The sequence below is a fragment of the Mytilus edulis genome, chromosome 12 (assembly GCF_963676685.1).
Source record: "Mytilus edulis chromosome 12, xbMytEdul2.2, whole genome shotgun sequence".
NCBI lineage: Eukaryota > Metazoa > Mollusca > Bivalvia > Mytilida > Mytilidae > Mytilus > Mytilus edulis.
Window position 1 is genome coordinate 54,188,413 of NC_092355.1, and position 20,500 is coordinate 54,208,912.

At 33.4% G+C, this 20,500-nt stretch overlaps 2 protein-coding genes across 2 annotated transcripts; one reads left to right on the top strand and one right to left on the bottom strand.

Moving 5' to 3' along the window:
• Positions 1–6,033: 6,033 nt before the first annotated feature.
• Positions 6,034–8,810, bottom strand: LOC139498815 (uncharacterized). Its single transcript, XM_071287375.1, has one exon. It carries the CDS (start codon positions 8,221–8,223, stop codon positions 7,237–7,239), a length of 987 nt encoding a protein of 328 aa, XP_071143476.1. The 5' UTR covers positions 8,224–8,810; the 3' UTR covers positions 6,034–7,236.
• A 5,034-nt stretch (positions 8,811–13,844) lies between these two features.
• Positions 13,845–19,955, top strand: LOC139498818 (uncharacterized). Its single transcript, XM_071287377.1, has 2 exons — positions 13,845–14,021; positions 17,468–19,955. The coding sequence occupies exon 2, from the start codon at positions 17,494–17,496 to the stop codon at positions 18,175–18,177; it is 684 nt and encodes a 227-aa protein (XP_071143478.1). The 5' UTR covers positions 13,845–14,021; positions 17,468–17,493; the 3' UTR covers positions 18,178–19,955.
• The last annotated feature ends 545 nt before the right edge of the window (positions 19,956–20,500 follow it).

Consider the following 20,500-nt stretch of genomic DNA (forward strand, 5'->3'; position numbering starts at 1 on the left):
ACATGACAAAATTATGTTTATAAGTCGATAGACGAAACACTGTCAGCCAACCAGATAGGTGTGTTACATCCCAAATATTAATTATATTATGGGTGAATTAATGTATGCATGTAGATATAAATCTCAAATTGATAAGGAGGGCAAGTTATAAAATAGAATAAATGTACCCTTTGTTTTTGTTATTATACATAAATAGTGTTTCTACATGTCAGAGAATCGAGAGCTTATTATTTTGTTTAAGCAACATTTTTAGTTAATTTTTATTTTATTGTTATTAGCTTGTGTGTTAATCTTTTGAGCTGTGTATTTTTTATATATACATATTTATGTGTTTTCATTTTCTTTTTCTTACCATTTTGCAAGTTAAATGTACTACAATTTCTGTATTTAATTGTGTACTATGATTTTCCTGTATTAGGACTATTCCAGAAAAAAATGTAGGGGGGGGGGGGGGGGGGGGTGGGGGGTGGAAGGCAGTTTTTGCCAGCACCCGCCACCCTGACAATTGTAATTGAGAATTATAGTGTGAAAAGTTGCCCTTATACCCATCACCCAGGTATTATTTATATAATGTGCCTTATAACACCCCCCCCCCCCCCCCCCCCCCTACATTTTTTTCTGGAATAGCCCTAATAAATTTTCATTGGATACTTAGAATGAATTGTAATTTTGGATTATACTGGATGGAGCAGGTTGGAATATTTTAACCAGACCATCAACTCTAAATATTCATATATATTACTTATATAATTCTATATTTGCTTAATTCATTGATAAGCCTGGATAAAAGAACAGGGAAGTTACAGATAAAAAACTACAAATACCAGAGTTCTCAACCAAAAAAAAATGTGGTCCTTGAATAAAACCTGCTGGTTCTCGCTATTATTTCTTGTGCAAAGTCCAAAATTGTTTCTGTCTATTTTTTGCATATTTTTTTTTGGTGATCAAACCTTTGGACCATCATTTTTTCGATAATCTTACAAATCCATGCAATTTATCTTGTTATAATACAGAACATACCTCATTAAATGTCTTTCAAACTTCTAACTTAGTATTTACTTACTTGTAAAATTCCTGTAAGCTAGCATGCACGCAGGACCTGTACTTGAATCAGATTGAACTAAATCCTGTATGCTTATAGACATATAGTTAAGTTTTCATCATTAGACGGGTGTATAATGTGGTAGCAATCTTACCACATCTTCTATATTTATATTGGCTGTTTTAATAACACAATTGTAATGTGGAGCTATTAGCTTTTAATTACACAATTGTAATTTTGAGCCTGTAATTAGTAGGAATAACACCATAGCTAGTCGGACATATCGTAATAAATAACAAAATAGTATTTTTTAATTTATAAACATTGTTAAGTAGATGTAGATTTATATATAATTTGTATTATATAATAATTAGTTTATTTCTGCCTCTCCTGCCCCCTCTTTTTTTTTCTTAAAGAAACTCCCATTATTTCATTAGTGATTTTTAAACTGCACCTCGAAAAACCTTAAGCTATATGAGGGTTTGGATGGGGTTAAATGATTCAAATAATGCCCTTAAAAAATGAAGATTACAGAATAACAGGCAAAAAAAAAGAAGATTAGAGATTTGCATGGTCTAATTTTTTGAAGATTAGAGAAAAAAGGGGTGAAAATTAAATGTTTACAGAATAACAGACCCCCCCTTTTCCAGATTCTCCTATATACAACAATGACATACTATGAATAAACCCTTTGTCTTAAATTTTAGATGTTTTCATTCGTAAAGTCTTAAATATGCATTTGAACATTAAAGAATTTTTTTAGTACTTGTAAGGTGCTAAATAAATTTAAAAGAATAAAAGATTAATAGGTAAAGCACAAGATATGCAAGATGTTTTGCTGTTAAAACTATGATTGTGAGTGTTCTGATTTTGTACCGTAATGGATTAACACACATTTTTATTTTTGTTTTTGTTTGGTTTTGATTTATTTATTCTATAGATTCACCTGTATTTTTTTTAATTTATATATTATAGTTGTTGTGGTTTGCATGCAAGCTTTTCTGTTCCAAATTTTCTTCATACATTTCTGTTGCAATGGGGTGGGACTTGAGTCAAATTAAACATAGTACTCGGATCAAGACAATTAAATTGACAATTTTCATATATAAGAGGGGCAAAGTAGCAACAAGATGTATAAGAAAACTTTGAATAGAAAGGAGGGTTGGAGTGAGTAATGTTGTCGGTTACACAGTTAATGCAGATTTACAGGTCATGCACAGTAAATTTCACAAAATATTTTCTTCCCTGGTAGTTTGAAGTACTATTTTATTGAAAATACCAAAATTTGGACAGTCTAAGACCTTATTCACCACTTTTTTTGAAGAATTCTAGGGAAATCTTTCTTATGGACCCTGTTTGGACTTGATATTACACTTAAAAACTTAATTATGAGCCACAATGAAAGACCAGGACATATTTATTGAATTTAAATGAATTTTTGCATTGAAAAGTCCTAAAAGTGATTGGGTCTTGGCAACTTCAGACAGTATGTGTATGGTGTATGGACCCTGGAAAAGAGAATATGTTGGGTCAAGATAGAATAAACTATCCTTTGGATTGTGATCACATATTTTGTGCAATTTTGATTGTTTTTATGAGAATGAGAATAATGTTTAATCACACTTTGTAAAGAAAGACTGAAAATTAATTAGAATTTACCAACAATTTGTCCTGAATAATTCATGTAATACTTGCCACTGGATGTTGAGTAATTGATTAATAATTCCTGTTTGAAAGTATCTATTTTGTTTTATATGTCTCAAAAAGAAATATACAATTTTGTCTTTTATTTAAATAGTGTTTTGTTTTGTCAGTAACAAACCTTGTATATACAAAAATAACATTGTCTAATCAACATGTGATATGAAAAACTGTAATAGAGGCCTTATGATACCAAAAATGATCACAGAGGTGAAAGAAATATATCAAAACATAATATTCATTGTTGTTATGGTGTGGATGAAGTGTGACTGATAATTATTGTTGTGCTTGAAATAAAATTATTTAACACCTACCTGCTGTTACAATATTCTTCATTATGATTATTTTACAAAATTTTCCTTTGATCTTACTGACTAATAAATTCTTTTTTTAGCACAGTAGACTGATATGAAAAATTATCGCAAGAAAATAGGTGCACGTGCCATTGCCAATGAAATGAACAACGTCATTGTAGGTGAAATAGCGATAAACAGATTATTATTGGTAATCTCAAGCGAGAAAATCAATCTTGTTGAAATGGCCAAGGATAATCTATAATAATTGGGGTAAAGATTGCATTTATTCTATCAAAACGGTTGTAGTATAGACTTGGTTTCTTTATTCTTAAGGATTTATTAATAACTAGGACATTTAACTGACGACAGTTGCAGTATGCAAGACATAGGAATATTAAGCTTGTGTTCACTATTGATGTCTTTAATTTTTAAAAGGTAGAAAACTTGCAAATGCTTTATGGTCAGAAGTTTACAACTAACATGTGTGTTTTGTCATTGACTTAATTTCCATAATTCCATAACTGCTAAAAGTGCTTTAAAACTAGAGTTGCTGTCTGGCCTGCAACATTTGGCAAAGCAGAATGTGCTACATTTGGATGGTTATGTACTTAGTTGTATACTCCTGAAGTGTAAGGCCTTGGTACTTCATATTTGGTGCATAGATAGATGATTTATGTTCTGAAGTTTCCGTTTGGCATATGTCTATTGTTCTAGATCTCATTCCATTATTTAAAACTGCTTAAAAACTAGATAACGTTCTAGTTTAACGTTTTGGGATGTTGCAATGTGTAAATGCATGCCATACATGACTTGTCTCAATTCAAGGATCTGTTTGCAAGGTTGAGATTTCTTGGTATGTCTAGTTGTTTGTATAAAGCTTTATATTTCAGATAGTAAACACGATCTGAATGCCTCAAATCCTTCGTGTAGATGTCTTCGCCTGTAATGTCTTTTGTCTATTTTCGTGTTAAGAAACTGCATGAATATTTATTGTTTTTTTGTCATGTGAATTTGTTGCATATGAGTTATATGATAAATTTATTTGGTATATGGGTTACTTGCAAGATCTACATGTCTTTTAGACAGGTTTTATTTGAATTAGACTAGAGGTCGGGATTGAGACAGTGCCCCAAACGTCTTTTGTTGGAAAAAATTGGTTGATTAGTGAATCACTGGAGCATGTCCCCTATTAGGCTGTCCGTGCCGCCCCTAATCACAAAAAATCTGGATCTGCCTCTGTTGGTTACATTTCATTGACCAGTGACAAAGGCTACGTTTTTGTGGTCCAGTCCATTGCTTAGATACTTGAAGTAAGCAATATGTCAGTGTATGAAATGTAAGGTGTACATGTCGAACTGACAGGGTCTCATCGGACCTTGACCTAATTATTGTAAGGTGTGCATGTCGAACGGACAGGGTCTCATCGGACCTTGACCTAATTATTGTAAGGTGTGTATGTCGAACGGACAGGGTTTCATTGGACCTTGGCCTAATTATTGTAAGGTGTGAATGTCGAACGGACAGGGCTCATCGGACCTTGACCTATTTATTGTAAAGTGTGCATGTCGATCGGACAGGGTCTCATCGGACATTGACCTAATTATTGTGGGGTGTGCATGTCGAACTGACCTTGACCTACATTTGTAATTTTTGCTCTTGGTTCGAGTTAATTTTTTTATTTGGTTTGTTTCTCAACACTAAGCAATAGATCAGCTATACTCGTGTATGTTATGATAAGTAAATAGGTGTTTTTCTCTCAGATACAAGAAGCAATAGGTCAATTTATTTTGTGTATGGAATGTTTGTAAGGTATACATATTCGTCTAAGTTTGGGGTTTAACCTTCAAACCTTGAACACATGATCAGTATTTTAATGAAATTGTAGCTATGAATGACGTCATCGGTTGTTACACGACATGACATATTTTATGTGTTTTTGTTAGTTGAAGAATTTGGTGTTGATAGCATAAACATTTTTATGCCCCCGCAACTAAAAGTTGGGGGCCTATTGTTTTACCCCTGTCCATCCGTCCCATTATGGGTATATAGTTATTCCGCATAATTCCTCCTACAGTTTGAATCCACTTGCTGTGTGTTTGTACATGCATATATTGAAGGTGTGCATATGGTCATGCAGGGTTATAATATTTATTAATATTTGCTTTTTTTGGGAAATAGTTGAACTTTGTCATTTTTTGGAGTATTTACTTGCATAAGAGGAGGGTTTCCGGATAGCTCCTCCTACAGTTTGAATGCTAGGAAGTTTTCACTTTGCTGACTGTTTGTACATACATTGAAGGTGTGCATGTGGTCAGGGTTTTGATTTTTATTAATATGTTCACTTTAGGGAGATAGTTGAACTTTGGCATTTTTGGGGTATAAGCAGTTACATGTTATAGTTCTGGATAACTCTAACAGTTTGAATGCTCAACTTTGTGTATTTTAAAATAACACTTCGCATCTGCAGGGTGATCAATTGTGTCTCCGAGACACAATAATATCTCAAAGGAATAGACATATGGCTATTGTTGAAGACCGCGTGTCGGCCTAGTTCTAAATGTCTTTTCGTTGGGTTTCTGTCTCATTGACCTGTATACCACATCTTCACCATAAGTATGCAAATAAATCAACACCACCGATGTTGATTCATTCATGGATCTCGTATAAAAGTTGGGACAATAGTGTTTGGGAAAGATCAGGCTTGCTTATGGCATTGTATTACTTATAAGATCCTTGTTTTAAAAATTTCAATGAGGGAACATACTTTACATTATTGTAGGAATAAACCAATTTTTAAAACGTTTCGGCCATAGGCCATCTTCAGTTCTTTATTTTTCTTCACAACTATTCATGGCTGACATTTTTTTCTTTTTCAATCATTAAAATGTTATGTCAGCCATGTAGTTGTGAAGACAAATAAAAATGGTTTATTCCTAATAAGATTCCAGCCATGCCATGAAATGATCATATAGGGAAGATATTTGATGACATAAACAACAAAAGACTTTTATTCATACAAACTTCTAAATTCACAAAAATGACTAGTTACTATAAAAAATAAAAATTGGCACCAAGCGCTGAGCATATACTTGATCACAGACATATTTTTATAAATGATTAAGACATTTGGTGATAATTTGGGAGCAAAACAAAACGGTTGGATTGGCTCGCTGACAATTTCCTAAGCAATGGATATTAGACCAATGGCGTAGCAAACATTGTTTTGATTAAGATCGTCGGTACGAACAAGAAACTGTTTTATATACATATTTCTGTGGATTTGAAAATGGCAAATTTATTGTAATTTCTTTGGGGTTCGAGGAAACGAACAGAAGTGCAAGCAAATTTTTATATTCTCCTTTGTTAAATAAATCAAAGTGAAAAAGACTTTTCTAAATTAAAGCTGCACATACTGAAGTTTCATAAGCTTAAGTTAGCAAACACGCTTATCAAAGGTAAAAAAGACTACGTATTTTTTTGTTCTTAATTAGGCTGCAAACAGTAAGCTATACCTAAGCCTAAGTACGCACATACGCTACTTAAAGATATAATAAAAAACGAGATCCTATACCGTTTCCTTCTCTTTTAAACTAAAGCAATTTTCTTTTCGAAACTTTTGTTACATAATGTGATTCCATTGATTCGACTCGCCGTGAATTGCATACTATTTATAATTTACGTAGACCAGAAAATTTTCCTTTATACTTCTCAATAATTGTTTTTCTGACCCTTTCGCGCGCTTTGGGCCATTCTATTACAAAAGCCATGTTGTATTGTTTCCATATACCATGTGACCTTCCCATTGTTATTTATACTTTTATTTGATCAATAGATTGCCAAATTAATAAACCATTATTATCTATCTATTGACGATGTGTTAACGGTATTTTTGAATAATGCGAAGTAATTCCAAATATCCATTCACAAATTTTCACTGCTTTTGTTCAAGACTCTAGGAAAACGTAACATTTAATTATTCGCTTTTACCATACTTGGCAAGATATCTAGTACAATATAATTAAATGGACAATAAGTAGAAATTTAGTTGCGGTTAATATATTGCTGAAGGCACTTTTAGCGCTAATTTATACTGATTCGCCCACTCAAAATTTTGACCTGGACTAATTTGATAAGTTTTGGTAATATTATATCTATTAAACTTTAAAAAGCAAACGTAAAGGCAACACAAATTGCTAACTACCGTCTTTGTGTCTTTTTATGTTCGTAGTTCTTTTTGCTAACGAATGGTTTGATTTCTTCCGTCAACTCCATTGAAAACTTCAGATCATGCAAATCTGGAAAAACATTTTCACTCTGTCCGTACCTGTGTAACTTCGGAAATCCTTCATCAAGTTTGGATTTCGAAACGGAGATAAATAAAAGTCTATCTACTAGTTCAACATTTTCCCCTTCATACTTTAGAATTCCCTCCGATAGTTCACGCACACCGGAAGTTATTTCAGAATCGCTCATAATTTCCATCATTGGAGGAAATTTTTCCTTCAACATAGAAAACCACTTGCGTTTTGAAATTATCAGTGGTAAGCATTCCATTTCCCACTGAATGTCAAGTTTACATTCTTGCAAGTCATTAATTATATCCATATAAGGCGTCTCGTTGGATTCCAGCCTCTCTTTGGCATCACCAAATAGTGGCAATGTATTTAGGTTGCTCGGTCTGTGAACGATAAGGAGTTGTCCACCAGGAGCCAAGCATCCCATAATATTCGCATACGTCTCCTTGGGATTCTCAAAGTATCGGATAGCATCTTTTAACATAATTTTGTCAAACACTAATTTGTCTGAATCCTTACTTTTCTTTAACTGACGGAAGTATTCCTCGGCGCCAGTTTGTGCAATTCTAAGGGAGAGAACTTTCTGGTTGTCAGTCTCCACATAGCTGTAATGGCCGGGTATGACAGTCATCACAGGTTCCAGTAGACAAAACTTGTCCGCAATTTTCTCCACAAAATTTTCTTTGACGTCACCTACGTAACAAAAACGGTCCGTGGTGTCTAAATCGGTATATTTCTGTAATAAATTATAAAACGCATTGTCATATTCCTTACCAAAGTCATATTGCTCACTTCTTGAATACGTTGGGATGCAAAGTCTGTTTCTATATCCTTCAGAAATGACGGCATACGGCCTCGGAGATTCGGGCCCTAAGAATGACGAAGCCATATCGACACTAAATTGTCTTTCGTTTTAGCTAATTACCTTATTGATAAGTGTTTCTAAGTTGGGTCTAGGACGTAACTGGGTCGTCAGTAGATAATACAACTGTTTAATAAATCTGTTCCTAATCCAATCGCTGTTCTTTTCATTGCACTGTTCATTAACCAATGTCACTCACATTCGATTTCTAATCCACAACTGCATATGACGATATTGATTAATTTATCAAGTTCCTCAGTACAAATTCATTACTTTAAAGTTTACCTTAGCATAGAAATGCAAATATGTCTTATTTGTAAAGCTTTTAAAATCCAATATTTTCTTTCTTTCATTCACTTCCACAGTTTTCAAAAAATCTAAACAGATTAAAACGATCTTCTCTTATTTTTTTGCGGTGACATTGATTTTCATTGTACACATTTTTTATCCCAGGATATTGACAGACATATTTCAGTCCTACGATGAGCTTACACACAAATAGTGTATTGCCAAATATAACGATTTGTGTATTGGCTTCATTGATCCTATTAAACACGTTATTGATCCTTTTAAAAGCCTTTGATCGTGTGCAGGTGACAATATAAAGGTGACACTTCCGGTTCACCCATCCGTTTCTAAGGGGTATAGTCAACACCGTTATCTCTACGCAGAACAATTTGTTTTTAAATCTTTTAAATTTAAATCGACATGTGAACAATCAAATATATATATTTAAATTATCTATATCAATATATGCCCAATTGGATGGAAGTTTGTCACTTATAAATATGTTACCAGTTTATTAATTTTGGCTTCGAATCTAATCTGTAACCGTCACGAAAACTTAATTTATAATGTTAATCTACTTAGCACAGAGATTAAAAACGCATTACGGAAGAACAACCATTAATACATTTTTAAAACTCGGTCAAATGTTTACTATATTTATAAATTAATCAAAAGATCTCGTCAGGGTTATATAAATTAATGCATATTACTAATTAATTAAAGGTGCGCACATACTTTTTTTTCTGAACCAAGAAAGTACTTATGAGACGTAACGTTATAAATGAGGATACATTTCTTAATCAATATGACAATTAACGTTACTTCTGATTGGGTGACGTCTGTCTGCTGATAATTCGCGATTGAAGGTCTGATTCAACGTACGTCACTTACATCGTGACTTATGATTGGATGCGTCTGCCCTCCCGCTGCCAATTATGTCACGGTAAAAGGTCGGATTAAACGTCAATTTTGATTGGATGGCGTCTCCCCGCTGTCGATTCCACGATTGAAGGTTGAATTTAACGCAACTTGTGATAGGTCATTCGATTGCATTTGCATATACGCTGTCAATTTCACGATTGAAGGTGACATCGTCGTATACAATAAACTTCAAAATTAGTCAAAACCCATCGTTTCTGTATAGGCTTAAATAACTCATGAAGGGATCAACATATTATTTTGAAGTTAATGGGCTTACTTGTTTCAGGGACTTTCTATACTCACTAGTATAGAAATTCCCTGTTTGTTTTTGCAGTTTCTTCCTACCTGTTTAAGTTAACAGGGAAATCACTTAAATAATCTAAAATAAATTGTCATTCAAGGACAATAACTTCTCATGGCCTATTGTTTTGGTCACTTGTTATTTTTGTTTAAATCATTGTTTTCCATCAACATATAAAATAACAAGATAAAATATTAGGTCTTCAACTTGCAATGAGGTGAGAGATTTTTTGCTCCGTGTTGAAGGTCTCATTATGGCTTAGATGAATACCGTGACAACAATGAAAAGGCTTTTTCTTTGGGTTTTTGGTTTTTGCATGTTTTTTGCAGTACATGAACTGATTTTGTGTCATGGTTACGGGATACATGAACTGATTTTGTGTCATGGTTGCGGGATACATGAACTGATTTTGTGTCATGGTTACGGGATACATGAACTGATTTTGTGTCATGGTTACGGGATACATGAACTGATTTTGTGTCATGGTTGCGGGATACATGAACTGATTTTGTGTCATGGTTACGGGATACATGAACTGATTTTGTGTCATGGTTACGGGATACATGAACTGATTTTGTGTCATGGTTACGGGATACATGAACTGATTTTGTGTCATGGTTACGGGATACATGAACTGATTTTGTGTCATGGTTGCGGGATACATGAACTGATTTTGTGTCATGGTTACGGGATACATGAACTGATTTTGTGTCATGGTTACGGGATACATGAACTGATTTTGTGTCATGGTTGCGGGATACATGAACTGATTTTGTGTCATGGTTACGGGATACATGAACTGATTTTGTGTCATGGTTGCGGGATACATGAACTGATTTTGTGTCATGGTTGCGGGATACATGAACTGATTTTGTGTCATGGTTACGGGATACATGAACTGATTTTGTGTCATGGTTGCGGGATCACCCATATTCTTGGTATGAAAACTATATTAAAAAAAACATCATTTAAGGGCAATTATTCTCTGAGGAGTCATCTGATAATTTTGGCACAAAAAGAAAGTAGGTAGATCTTAACAATCTTATCATAAGTTTTGTTCCTTTTAGATTTTCAGTATCTGTTAAAGTTTTCAAGATATTATTCAAGCTAATTCATTGTCGGCTAAAAAAGGCACCGACATGAAAAATATGAAACAATTCAATTGAGAAAACTAACGGCCTAATTTATAACAAAACGATTTACGAAAAACGAATATAACAGACTTAAACCAACGACAATTACTTAACTAGAGGCTCCTTACTTAGGACAGCCACAAAAATAATGTTGCGGAGTTTACATGTAATAGGTTAATAAGCGTTCAATCCTCACCTTACCTGGTACAGTGATGTTACCGTACAACATAAGAATAAGCTACATGATATAGTTGAAAAAAAGGTAAACTCATCAGTTCGATTTTTAGCAGTTGATGTCTTCAAAAAACAATCTTCAGATTTGTAAAATTAGGTCCATTACCATCCAAAAGTTACTTTTATCATGACTATGTTTTTTTGGTTGATATATATCTATGTTGATTCTAGAATCAATTCTTATAGCATTGTTGTATTGTGCATGTTTGCTTAGCTCATATCATTGTCGATGATTGGTGAAATTTGCAAATAAAATCATATTCACATTTTATAGTTTCGGTTCCTGTAGACTTTAATATCATTGATAAGAAATACCAGGTTTTGTTTATTTTCTTTAAATATAATGTTGTGATTAGTTGTAGGAGACACTTATTCAGTAGGCCAAGTTAAAACAGGTCGGGATAAGACTTCACTTTGTGGCTTAATTCGGATTACGCTAAATCTTGAAATCTATTGCATAAATTGTTTCAAGAAAAGATAATAAAATCCTGTTTTTTCTTGTTTGCAATTGTAACGGTGTTAATTTCAATTGAATTTTGTAAAAGTAAAAATCCAAAATGTAAATATCTCGGAGATTCAAGTTGTTCGCGGATATATACATGTAACAAGAAGTAAGAAAAAGAAAAACACGACCACAAAATCGTTTGTATGTTTAATTTTAAACTTTGTTGTTATGAATTCAAGACGTAAAATTAAAAGGCAAATTAATATGACTGAATTCATGAATATGTTTTAAAACTGTTTTGGTCTGAATTCAAGACGTAAAATCAGTGAAAATGGATGTATCCGTTCGAATCGCTTTTCTGGATTAATCTTCATCGGTTACATTTGTACGCTTAAATCCGAATATTTGAAAGTCAAGGATTTTTAAGTACTAAAAACGCGAGGAGCTGTATGATCAATATTGGGTAATTTCACCAGTAGCTGCATGTGTCTCTAGTACTGTTTATGTTATCCTTTTTCATGTTTTGAAGCACATTGAGTGTACGATAAGCTTCATAAAAACCTAATAAAACCCTACTTCATATATATGAGGATCTTAATGTGGGTCCTTTATTTCTGGAGTCTTTAAATGTTTAGGCCATTTGTTTGTATCTTTAAATATAACGCTTAATATTCTGTGAAATTCTCATGAAATGATTTCTCTATTGTTTTTTTCTACAATCATATGATTTTTTGTTTGTTCTGTACATCAATTATTTTTGTAATCAGTTTATATTTCATCAACATATTCTTTTAATTGTTTTACTTATAGTTACTTATAGTTGATTTCCAGTACAGGATCCCTCAAGGTTCCTCTTCACCAGACTCGTAGTTTAATGTGTTTCTTATACTATTTTGACCGTGACTTCCGGATATTTCTGCTCTATAGTCATTATAGTATAATTCTTCGTCTGACCAATATTTGTCTAGTCGATTTTTGAATGAATTTATCGATGGTGACTTTGTTATTTTATCTGGTAGTTTGTTCCAGGTTTTAGCAATTCTATAAGAGAAAGAGTGTTTACGGATATTAGATTGGAATCTTTGATGAACTACTTTATTACTGTTGGTCCTACTACTACATCTTTGTTGAGAATCTTCTGCCTTTCTTAAAAATGAGCTAACTTCTTTGTCGTAGTGTCCGTTCATTGTTTTGAAGGTTTCGATCATGTCTCCTCTTATTCTCCTATAGGATAATGTAGGTAAGCCTAGTTTTTTTAGTCTCTCTGGGTAGCTCATGTCTTTTAGCCCTGGTAGTTGTATTGTTACCCTTCTTTGAACACCTTCTATTTTGTCTATATCTTTCTTTTTGTATGGGGACCAGACTGAGCTGGCATAGTCTAGGTGTGTTCTAACCATGGTTTTGTATAGTGGCATGAATGTCTCTATTCCCAGGTATTTAAATGTTCTTCTAAGAACTGCAAATATGGAGTTTGCTTTGTTCACTTTTTCACTAATGTGGTTTTCGAATGTGAGTTCTGCACAGTTATTTTGAATGCTTTGAATTGCACCATATATTATTATCTTTTATTTAGATTTTTCGCGGCAATTTTTTTCTCTTTAAATTACTTGTTTATTTAATTAGTATTCTCTATTTTGGAAACACCGGCCATCCAGAACCTCATAGGGCTTGATACAGGGGCGGATCCAGCCATTTTAAAAAGGGGGGGGTCATAACCCAGGACAAAGGGGGTTCCAATTACATGTCCCCATTCAAATGCATTGATCGTCCAAAAAAAAGGGGGGTTCCAACCCCCGGAACTCCCCTTCTGGATCCGCGCCTGTGATATTAGCACTAAAGTTATTATGGTTATATATGTATAACAGGAACATTGTAAATATGCTAAATACAGGTATTGTCGGGCTGAGGTTTGAAATTCGTATGTAACTTGATTAACTTTATTCAGCATAGGAAAATTTTTGGATTGAAATTTGAAAACAAATCCAGCTTTACTGTAAATGAATGATTGTGTTTATGTATATGTGGATTATAGTTATATTGTTTACTTATTTTGTATGTCACAAACTTAATGTTTAAAGTTTAATTTTGATAATTGAATTCAAAACTTTGTTTTCTCTATTGTCCCTCTATAAATGCTCAATTATTCGTGTTTTTAATAAAATTCATTATTTTGCTGTTTCATTGCCAACTTGTAATACCAGCATGATTATAAAAATCTTATTCTATATCCGCGCCGATGAAAATGTATGCCATTAATCAAAATACACAGCGTGAATTGGACCGTTCTTCATTTGTTGGTATTTGGTTATTTCTGTGCTTGGTAATTAGTTCGACCCAAAAATTGACCTCATTCGTTGGCGGTCAAAAAACATAAACATTCCTGACTTCTCTGAAGAAAGAGGCTGTGAACTTTTATACAAGCTTTCGCCACTTTCTTTTTCCAATTATACTACAGAGAATATATATAAAACTACAAGAATAATGTTCCTATCTGACATGAAAAGTATGAAATAGATTTATACGACCATGATAATCAAAAACATGACAACATTCTCCCCCTTTTTTCTTTTTATTTACATTTTTCTAGTATGATTTTTTAGACAAAATATATGCAGATGAAAACTAAATTGAAATCCCTAGTCTCTATCTCTTGATAATTTTATCCGCTTGCGTAATATGACCACAGCCACTTAGTAGACATTCTATCAATATTACACAGATTTTAACTGATTTAGTCATTAAAAACGATCCGATTCAAGCCTAAATATGAAAAATCTTCCAAATATGCCAAAAAATGTCACTTTTCAGATGGTTTTTGTCAAAAATGAAAGTGGCCTCATCCGTTTTCATCCTCAACCTTTATATATGTTATGTATAATCATAAAATACAACTTACATTTCAATATTAAGGATGAACACCGTCCAAAATTCAACTAAAATGCTAGAATTGTGAAGATTTCAGTAATTTAGCATGACTTAATGGTGCTAGTACCCGATATATGTGCATTGTATTATCAAAAACAGCCCATATTTATGTAGCAGCTAGAAGCATTCTACTGTCCAATAAATAAATAAAAGTTTACATTTTAACAATTTTGTAAAACTGCTATATTTTGGGGCCAAAAAGGGGTCTAACTGGACCTACTCCTTTTTGCCATGAAAATATAATGAACATGATGAAATACAAAGTAAAATGGTAGTAATGCATTGTAATTATTAAATCTATGTAAACAATGAAACATGGCGTCATCTTTAATGAAACAAATAAAAAAAACATAACTACCAAATACTTGATAAAGATAAATATTACTCTTACTAAAATGGAAGGCTTAAAACATGGTGCAGCTTGATAGTTTCATTTGTCATCTAAGCAATCTAGGCTACAACTACTTCAGGCGCGGATCCAGAGGGGGGGGTTCCGGGGGTTGGAACCCCCCCTTTTTTTTGGCCGATCAATGCATTTGAATGGGAGCATATAGCTGGAACCCCCCCTTTACTCTGCGTTGGGATTCCCCCCTTTTTAAAATGGCTCGATCCGCCCCTGTACTTATAGGCTATAACTGAAGTTGTTGGTTCACTAGACTTATTTATTTAAAATACAGTTGCTCAAATGTTTATCTTAAGCTTTATCATTTTATTTGTTAAACAACTAAAGACGTTCCTTGAATTATGTGTTATCTCTTTGATAGAAATTTTCAACATGAAAAGACTAAAATGTCCATTTATATAAACTAGAGAATGTATTTGTTCCAGAACACTTTTGCACATGAATATATTATACTTCCACTAATTTTTGCGATTGCATAATCTTTCTTTGGTGTTACATTTTTTTCTACAATTACTTTTAACGTACATGTACATGTACAATAAACATGATAAAAGAAGACACTTTGGAAGGGAGAATATGAACATGTTTAGATGTGTTAGTAAATTTATATGGTAACCTGAGGCCACATTTAAAAGAATGTCTGTTTCCCCTCCCCCGGGTCTACCCTTTGTAAACAGACCAGGAAGGCAGGTTCTTTTTTTTTTTTTTTTTTTTTTTTTAACTGGATGTGATTGTCATAGCATGGTCACATGAATGGTTTGACTTGTCCAGTCCAGGCCACTTATCAGTTGTTTGTGCTCAATTCGAGTGTATTTATTTAGATTATCAATCCTTCTGCTTTCAAGCACTTTCCAAAAATGGAAACAAATTATTTTCAGGAAAAAAATAATTTCGATTTTTTTGTGGAAAATAATTTTTTGACCCGGGGGCTTATTTTTGACCCGGGTGGGGGGAGGGGAAACAAACATATTTTTAATTTTGGCCTGAAAGATTTAAAGAACATGAAGAACTGTGTTTAATTTGATAAAATTGGGCTTCAAAGTCTGACTGAATTCTGCTGATTAAATTACATATATCAGGGGTTAGAAAATCCACTAGCCCGATGCCCGGGACTAGAGGATGTACGCAAGGGGCAATCAAAATTTGTAACCCAATATGCCCGACGGACTAGTAACAAAAAATTCTGGACGTTTCCAATATAGAAAGTGGAAAATCCCTTCATTACTTTTTTATCTTAGCCAATCAGATTCAATTACGTCATCCGGGATTCCAAAAATTTGAACTGGTTTGTACAGGTCTTGTTGTACATATTTTTAAAATAGAACAAATAACTCAATCGTCTCAACTCGGCAGATTCCGTACCCTCATCTAACGGAATAGAAGGAGAGTAGAGGATTCTACCAAGGATTGCCGTATGCAAATAACTCTGGGTGGCCCGGTACCATGTATTGATCGCAATTCTAAATATTGATTTCTCATACCTTGGCCTGGGTATTGTACATTGCTTATGCCGAGATTTTCAATTAACGGTACTGGGGGTATGAAGAATTGATCGGTATTGACCTGTCTTGTCGCGGACAGCTGTTGAGCACGAACCCATGCAACAAAATATTTCTAAATATTTTAATTCGGGCACCCCTGAAACTTCGTCAGTTTCAAAACAAAAAACGGTAGATGAAGGGGGTTACGAGGCTGAAAATTCATCCCCCAAAAATGACAAATATAACCGGGAAAAGCAGGGGAAAAAATATTTTGTCCAAGACAGAATGATTCCCCTGGGCAAGGTCGGCTGTTGCTGATGAAACGATGCTCTATGAATATTGCCCTTATTTCCCCAAGCACGCCAATAAAAAGTCTGCTTTGTATGTGGGAACTAAGTTCTAAGTTAGGTTAACATGGTTAAGCACCAACAGAATAAATAGCAGATCAACAAAAAATATTAAATACAGTGTTTAATGCTGCCTTCATAACAAGGGATCTACACCCACTTTGTATTAAGCAGCAAACTCTAATTTTTAAGGCATACTCGGGCTAGCAGGTCAGTTTTGATGGACTAGCAGTTCTCATAACAGGGCTAGTAAAATCCGGCTGCCAATTAGTCCTGGGCTAGTTAGCTGTAACAAAATTTTTTAACCAGTGATATATAGTATAAGAAGATGTGGTATGCGTGCAAATGAGACAACTCTCCATCCAAGTCCCAATTTGCATAAATATAAATACAGTGTACTGTGAAACCCATATAGATTGAACCTAGTGTGAGCTAATCCTGTTTAGGTTAAAATCTCTTGTCAGAAAATTCAATAACATTTGTAATATATTCCAGCTATTTATGTTTGATATATATATATCCAAAACACCTGGGTTGCGTTCAATATCATAGTGGCTAGGTAGTGCTACATAGATTTTTGTTTACTGAACAAGAAGCTAGCCTAACTGCTATCAATATGTATGTAGCAGCTAGGCTAGCTACACATTCAATAGTCATAAATCTATGTAACCCTATGAAGCCGCTACGATATTGAACACGACCCAGATAACAAAATCTATTTTCAGCAAAGGGTGTTAATAGACATGTAGATTTATTTCACGTCAATGTCTTATTTTTTGAATTTTTGTTTTAGGTTAGTGTATGGTATTTTGACAAACCATGAATGGTGGTTCACCATCTTGCTATTGTTGTAAGAAAACAGGTAATGAGATGGACGTTGACTCGGCACTGGATGAGCTTGGGATGCTGAGTTCTGTAACAAACAGTCGTAAACAGTATCTCCGTGAACGGATGAGGACAAGGAGTGAGCCAACAGAATCTAGGTCACTTCATATCTTACAGATCGATAAGAGTTACGTTAGCGACATATCCTCTGGAACATTTGGAACATTTTATCCGACTTTAGACCCGGGTGAAAATATTGTCGTTGATCCAAATTCACCATCGTCCAGCAGAACTGTAAATAACGATCCATATCAGGATACACCTACTTCTTCTATACCTCGAGGGAAAATGAAATTAATTAAACGGTCACTAGTGAGGAAAAATCGATACAAAAAACCTTACGAAGTACCGTGGAGACTTAGTAATTCTATGCCAGAAACTGTTATCCACCATGAAGAAAGTGTTCCTGGTCTTTCAAAATCTAATTCCGAGTCACCAATTAAAGGTGTAAAAGTTAACGAGAATCTTACAAGATCTAGGTCATTAGAAAACATTGAATTAGCAAGAACTAGGTTGTTAGAAATATTTGAAAAAGTTCCAGATGCTAAAGAAAAACAGGAATTGGAAAATGTTTCTAGGAATTTAGAAAATATGCATGTTTATGATCAAGTTAGCTAATAATAGGTGTACACTAGGTACTATTTAACAAAATTGTTACAGTTGTTGTGTGTTTTTTTAGAAAAAAATCAACTTTGCAAAAAATATTTAAGCCTTAACAATAAAAATTCTCTTGAAAAAATAATTATGTAAGTAAACATTAGGATTCAAAAACAAACAAATCCAAACACTGCATAACAATTTACAATGTATCTCATCAGAGACCAACATGGGTGGTATGTAACTGTTGTCGCTTACTGTAAACTCGGCTGTTTATTTATAATTATTGTGACTTTTTGAAGAAAGGACAAAAATCTGGGGTTAATTATTTCAAATTCTTTAAATGCTGCTTGCAGATGAGTTGCTTTCGTAATTTAAAATGCATTTTTTTCGTATTGTGTATAAACAGTTTTTTTTTAATATGTCTTACTCTAGGGTCAAATTGTTACACATGAGGTTTTATTTTTTACTTTTCTTACATTATAATACTGACTTGAGTAAGTTGAGACGTGACCATGAAGGTTTTCTAAAGAGAAAAAGCAAGACGTAATCTTTAGTCACATTAATTGTGAAATATACATCACATGTAACACATAGTATACTTCTATTTATTGAATTATTTATGTTTTGGTAAATCATAGCTCATATTAACTCCAGAAGAATACCAAGTTCTAGAACAAAACATATAGACAGATTAATAAACTATTCTAGCTAGAATAAGTTTTCTCCTAATGAACTTAAAGGACATAGAGCCTGTGATGTTTAATTTTTGAGCATGCTTCTTCTGGTCTTAAAGTAGCTCTGTGGTAAAATATTTGTCCGCTGTGCATAGACATTTATATATTTCTACAGATTCTCTATTAAAGTTGTGTAAAAAAAGTCCACACAACCTGAGGGTAACAGCAATCTTTTTTAATTTTTTTTTAAATTGTGACATTTAATTTTGACCCTCTTCCCTCAAAGTTGTCAAACAGTGTAGCTGTCTGAAATTTTATAAACATAACTGTCGTACTTTCCAATACACAGATGATTGAAGAATCAGAAAACACAAACTTTAAAGATAAATCAAGACTATGCTTCTTTTCAGTCAGAAGTTGTGTTGCTAAACCTTTTTTTAAGTGGTAGTATTTATTAAGTCATATTTAATTTAAAGTATATTTAGAGATTTAAATAAGAGTGCCAGTCATACAAATCACCAGCAATTACTTTGACTCACAACAAGTAACTCCACATCAGCAAAAGTGTTTTTTGACTTGTGTGTACCGAATATGCAAAGTGGTAAATTGTTTATGCTCTTGCAATATGATCTTTAATGTACATGCTCAATTCAAATATTTAAAATGCATATTTCATGAATGCAACCCTTTTGGAATTTGCAAATAATTTTGAAGTTTTCAGTGATGGGGGAAAAAATAAGCAGGATGGAAATGGCAAAATTGAAACTGACAATTTTTTTTAAATTGGGGTTCTATATATACATAATTAATTAAAATTATTAAACTTGTAATTACTAACGACTTTAAAATCTGTAATATTAGCAGTGTATCTATACTTTTACATTATAATATTTTAATAAGTAAAATGAAGTTTTATATTTTTACAAATAAAAACACATGTTTTTTTCAGGGAGTAAAAAAAGAATGGCCTACCCTATTTCACATAAATATCAAATGTTCAGAGAAGCCTACATTTTATTTTGAGGGGTTAAGTTGTACATCTGTTGTTTTATTTATTATGTATGTGTTATTTATTGGTGGTATTTTATGACATTCTTCTGCTTCAATAAACTATCAAATATTTGTGTTTTTTTTTCCATTTCCAGCTTCTTTTATGCTTAGGGGGCCTTGGATGTCGAGTGGTCTAAGTAGTTACTACTGTAATCACTAGCCAGTCAACACTGAGGTTGGAGTTCGACTCCAACCTTAATTGATAGGATTGGCAGTTTTCCTATAGAAGGTTTAAGTATTTGGTAGTTACAATTGTAACATTGTCATTTGAAAGGGGGGGATCACTTATGGTAAGTCAAAGGTGAACTAATTCAGCAATATAAAGGTCTCCAAAAGGTGAAAGGTCAAATTATTTTACGAAAATTTACAAAGGATCTTCTTTCCTTTTCCTTCTTCCCAATGTGGGCCCGGCAGTTTTGGAAGTCTGTGACTGGCAACATCCGAGATTAAATAGCTGGTAGCTTGTATTGGTTTGAATGGGGTTTCGTAGCAGTCGTTTCCAAACATATTAAAATTGTGAAGAGTAGGCAGTTTTGAAAGGGGTCATGAACAAACATCATGCATATGATGCATAAGCAATGGCTTTCTTAGAAATGGCAGAATGTCATTAATAGAGA

Coding starts and splice junctions, on each gene's coding strand:
- LOC139498818 (XM_071287377.1), top strand. CDS start 17,494: ATGAATGGTGGTTCACCATCTTGCTATTGTTGTAAGAAAACAGGTAAT.
- LOC139498815 (XM_071287375.1), bottom strand. CDS start 8,223: ATGGCTTCGTCATTCTTAGGGCCCGAATCTCCGAGGCCGTATGCCGTC.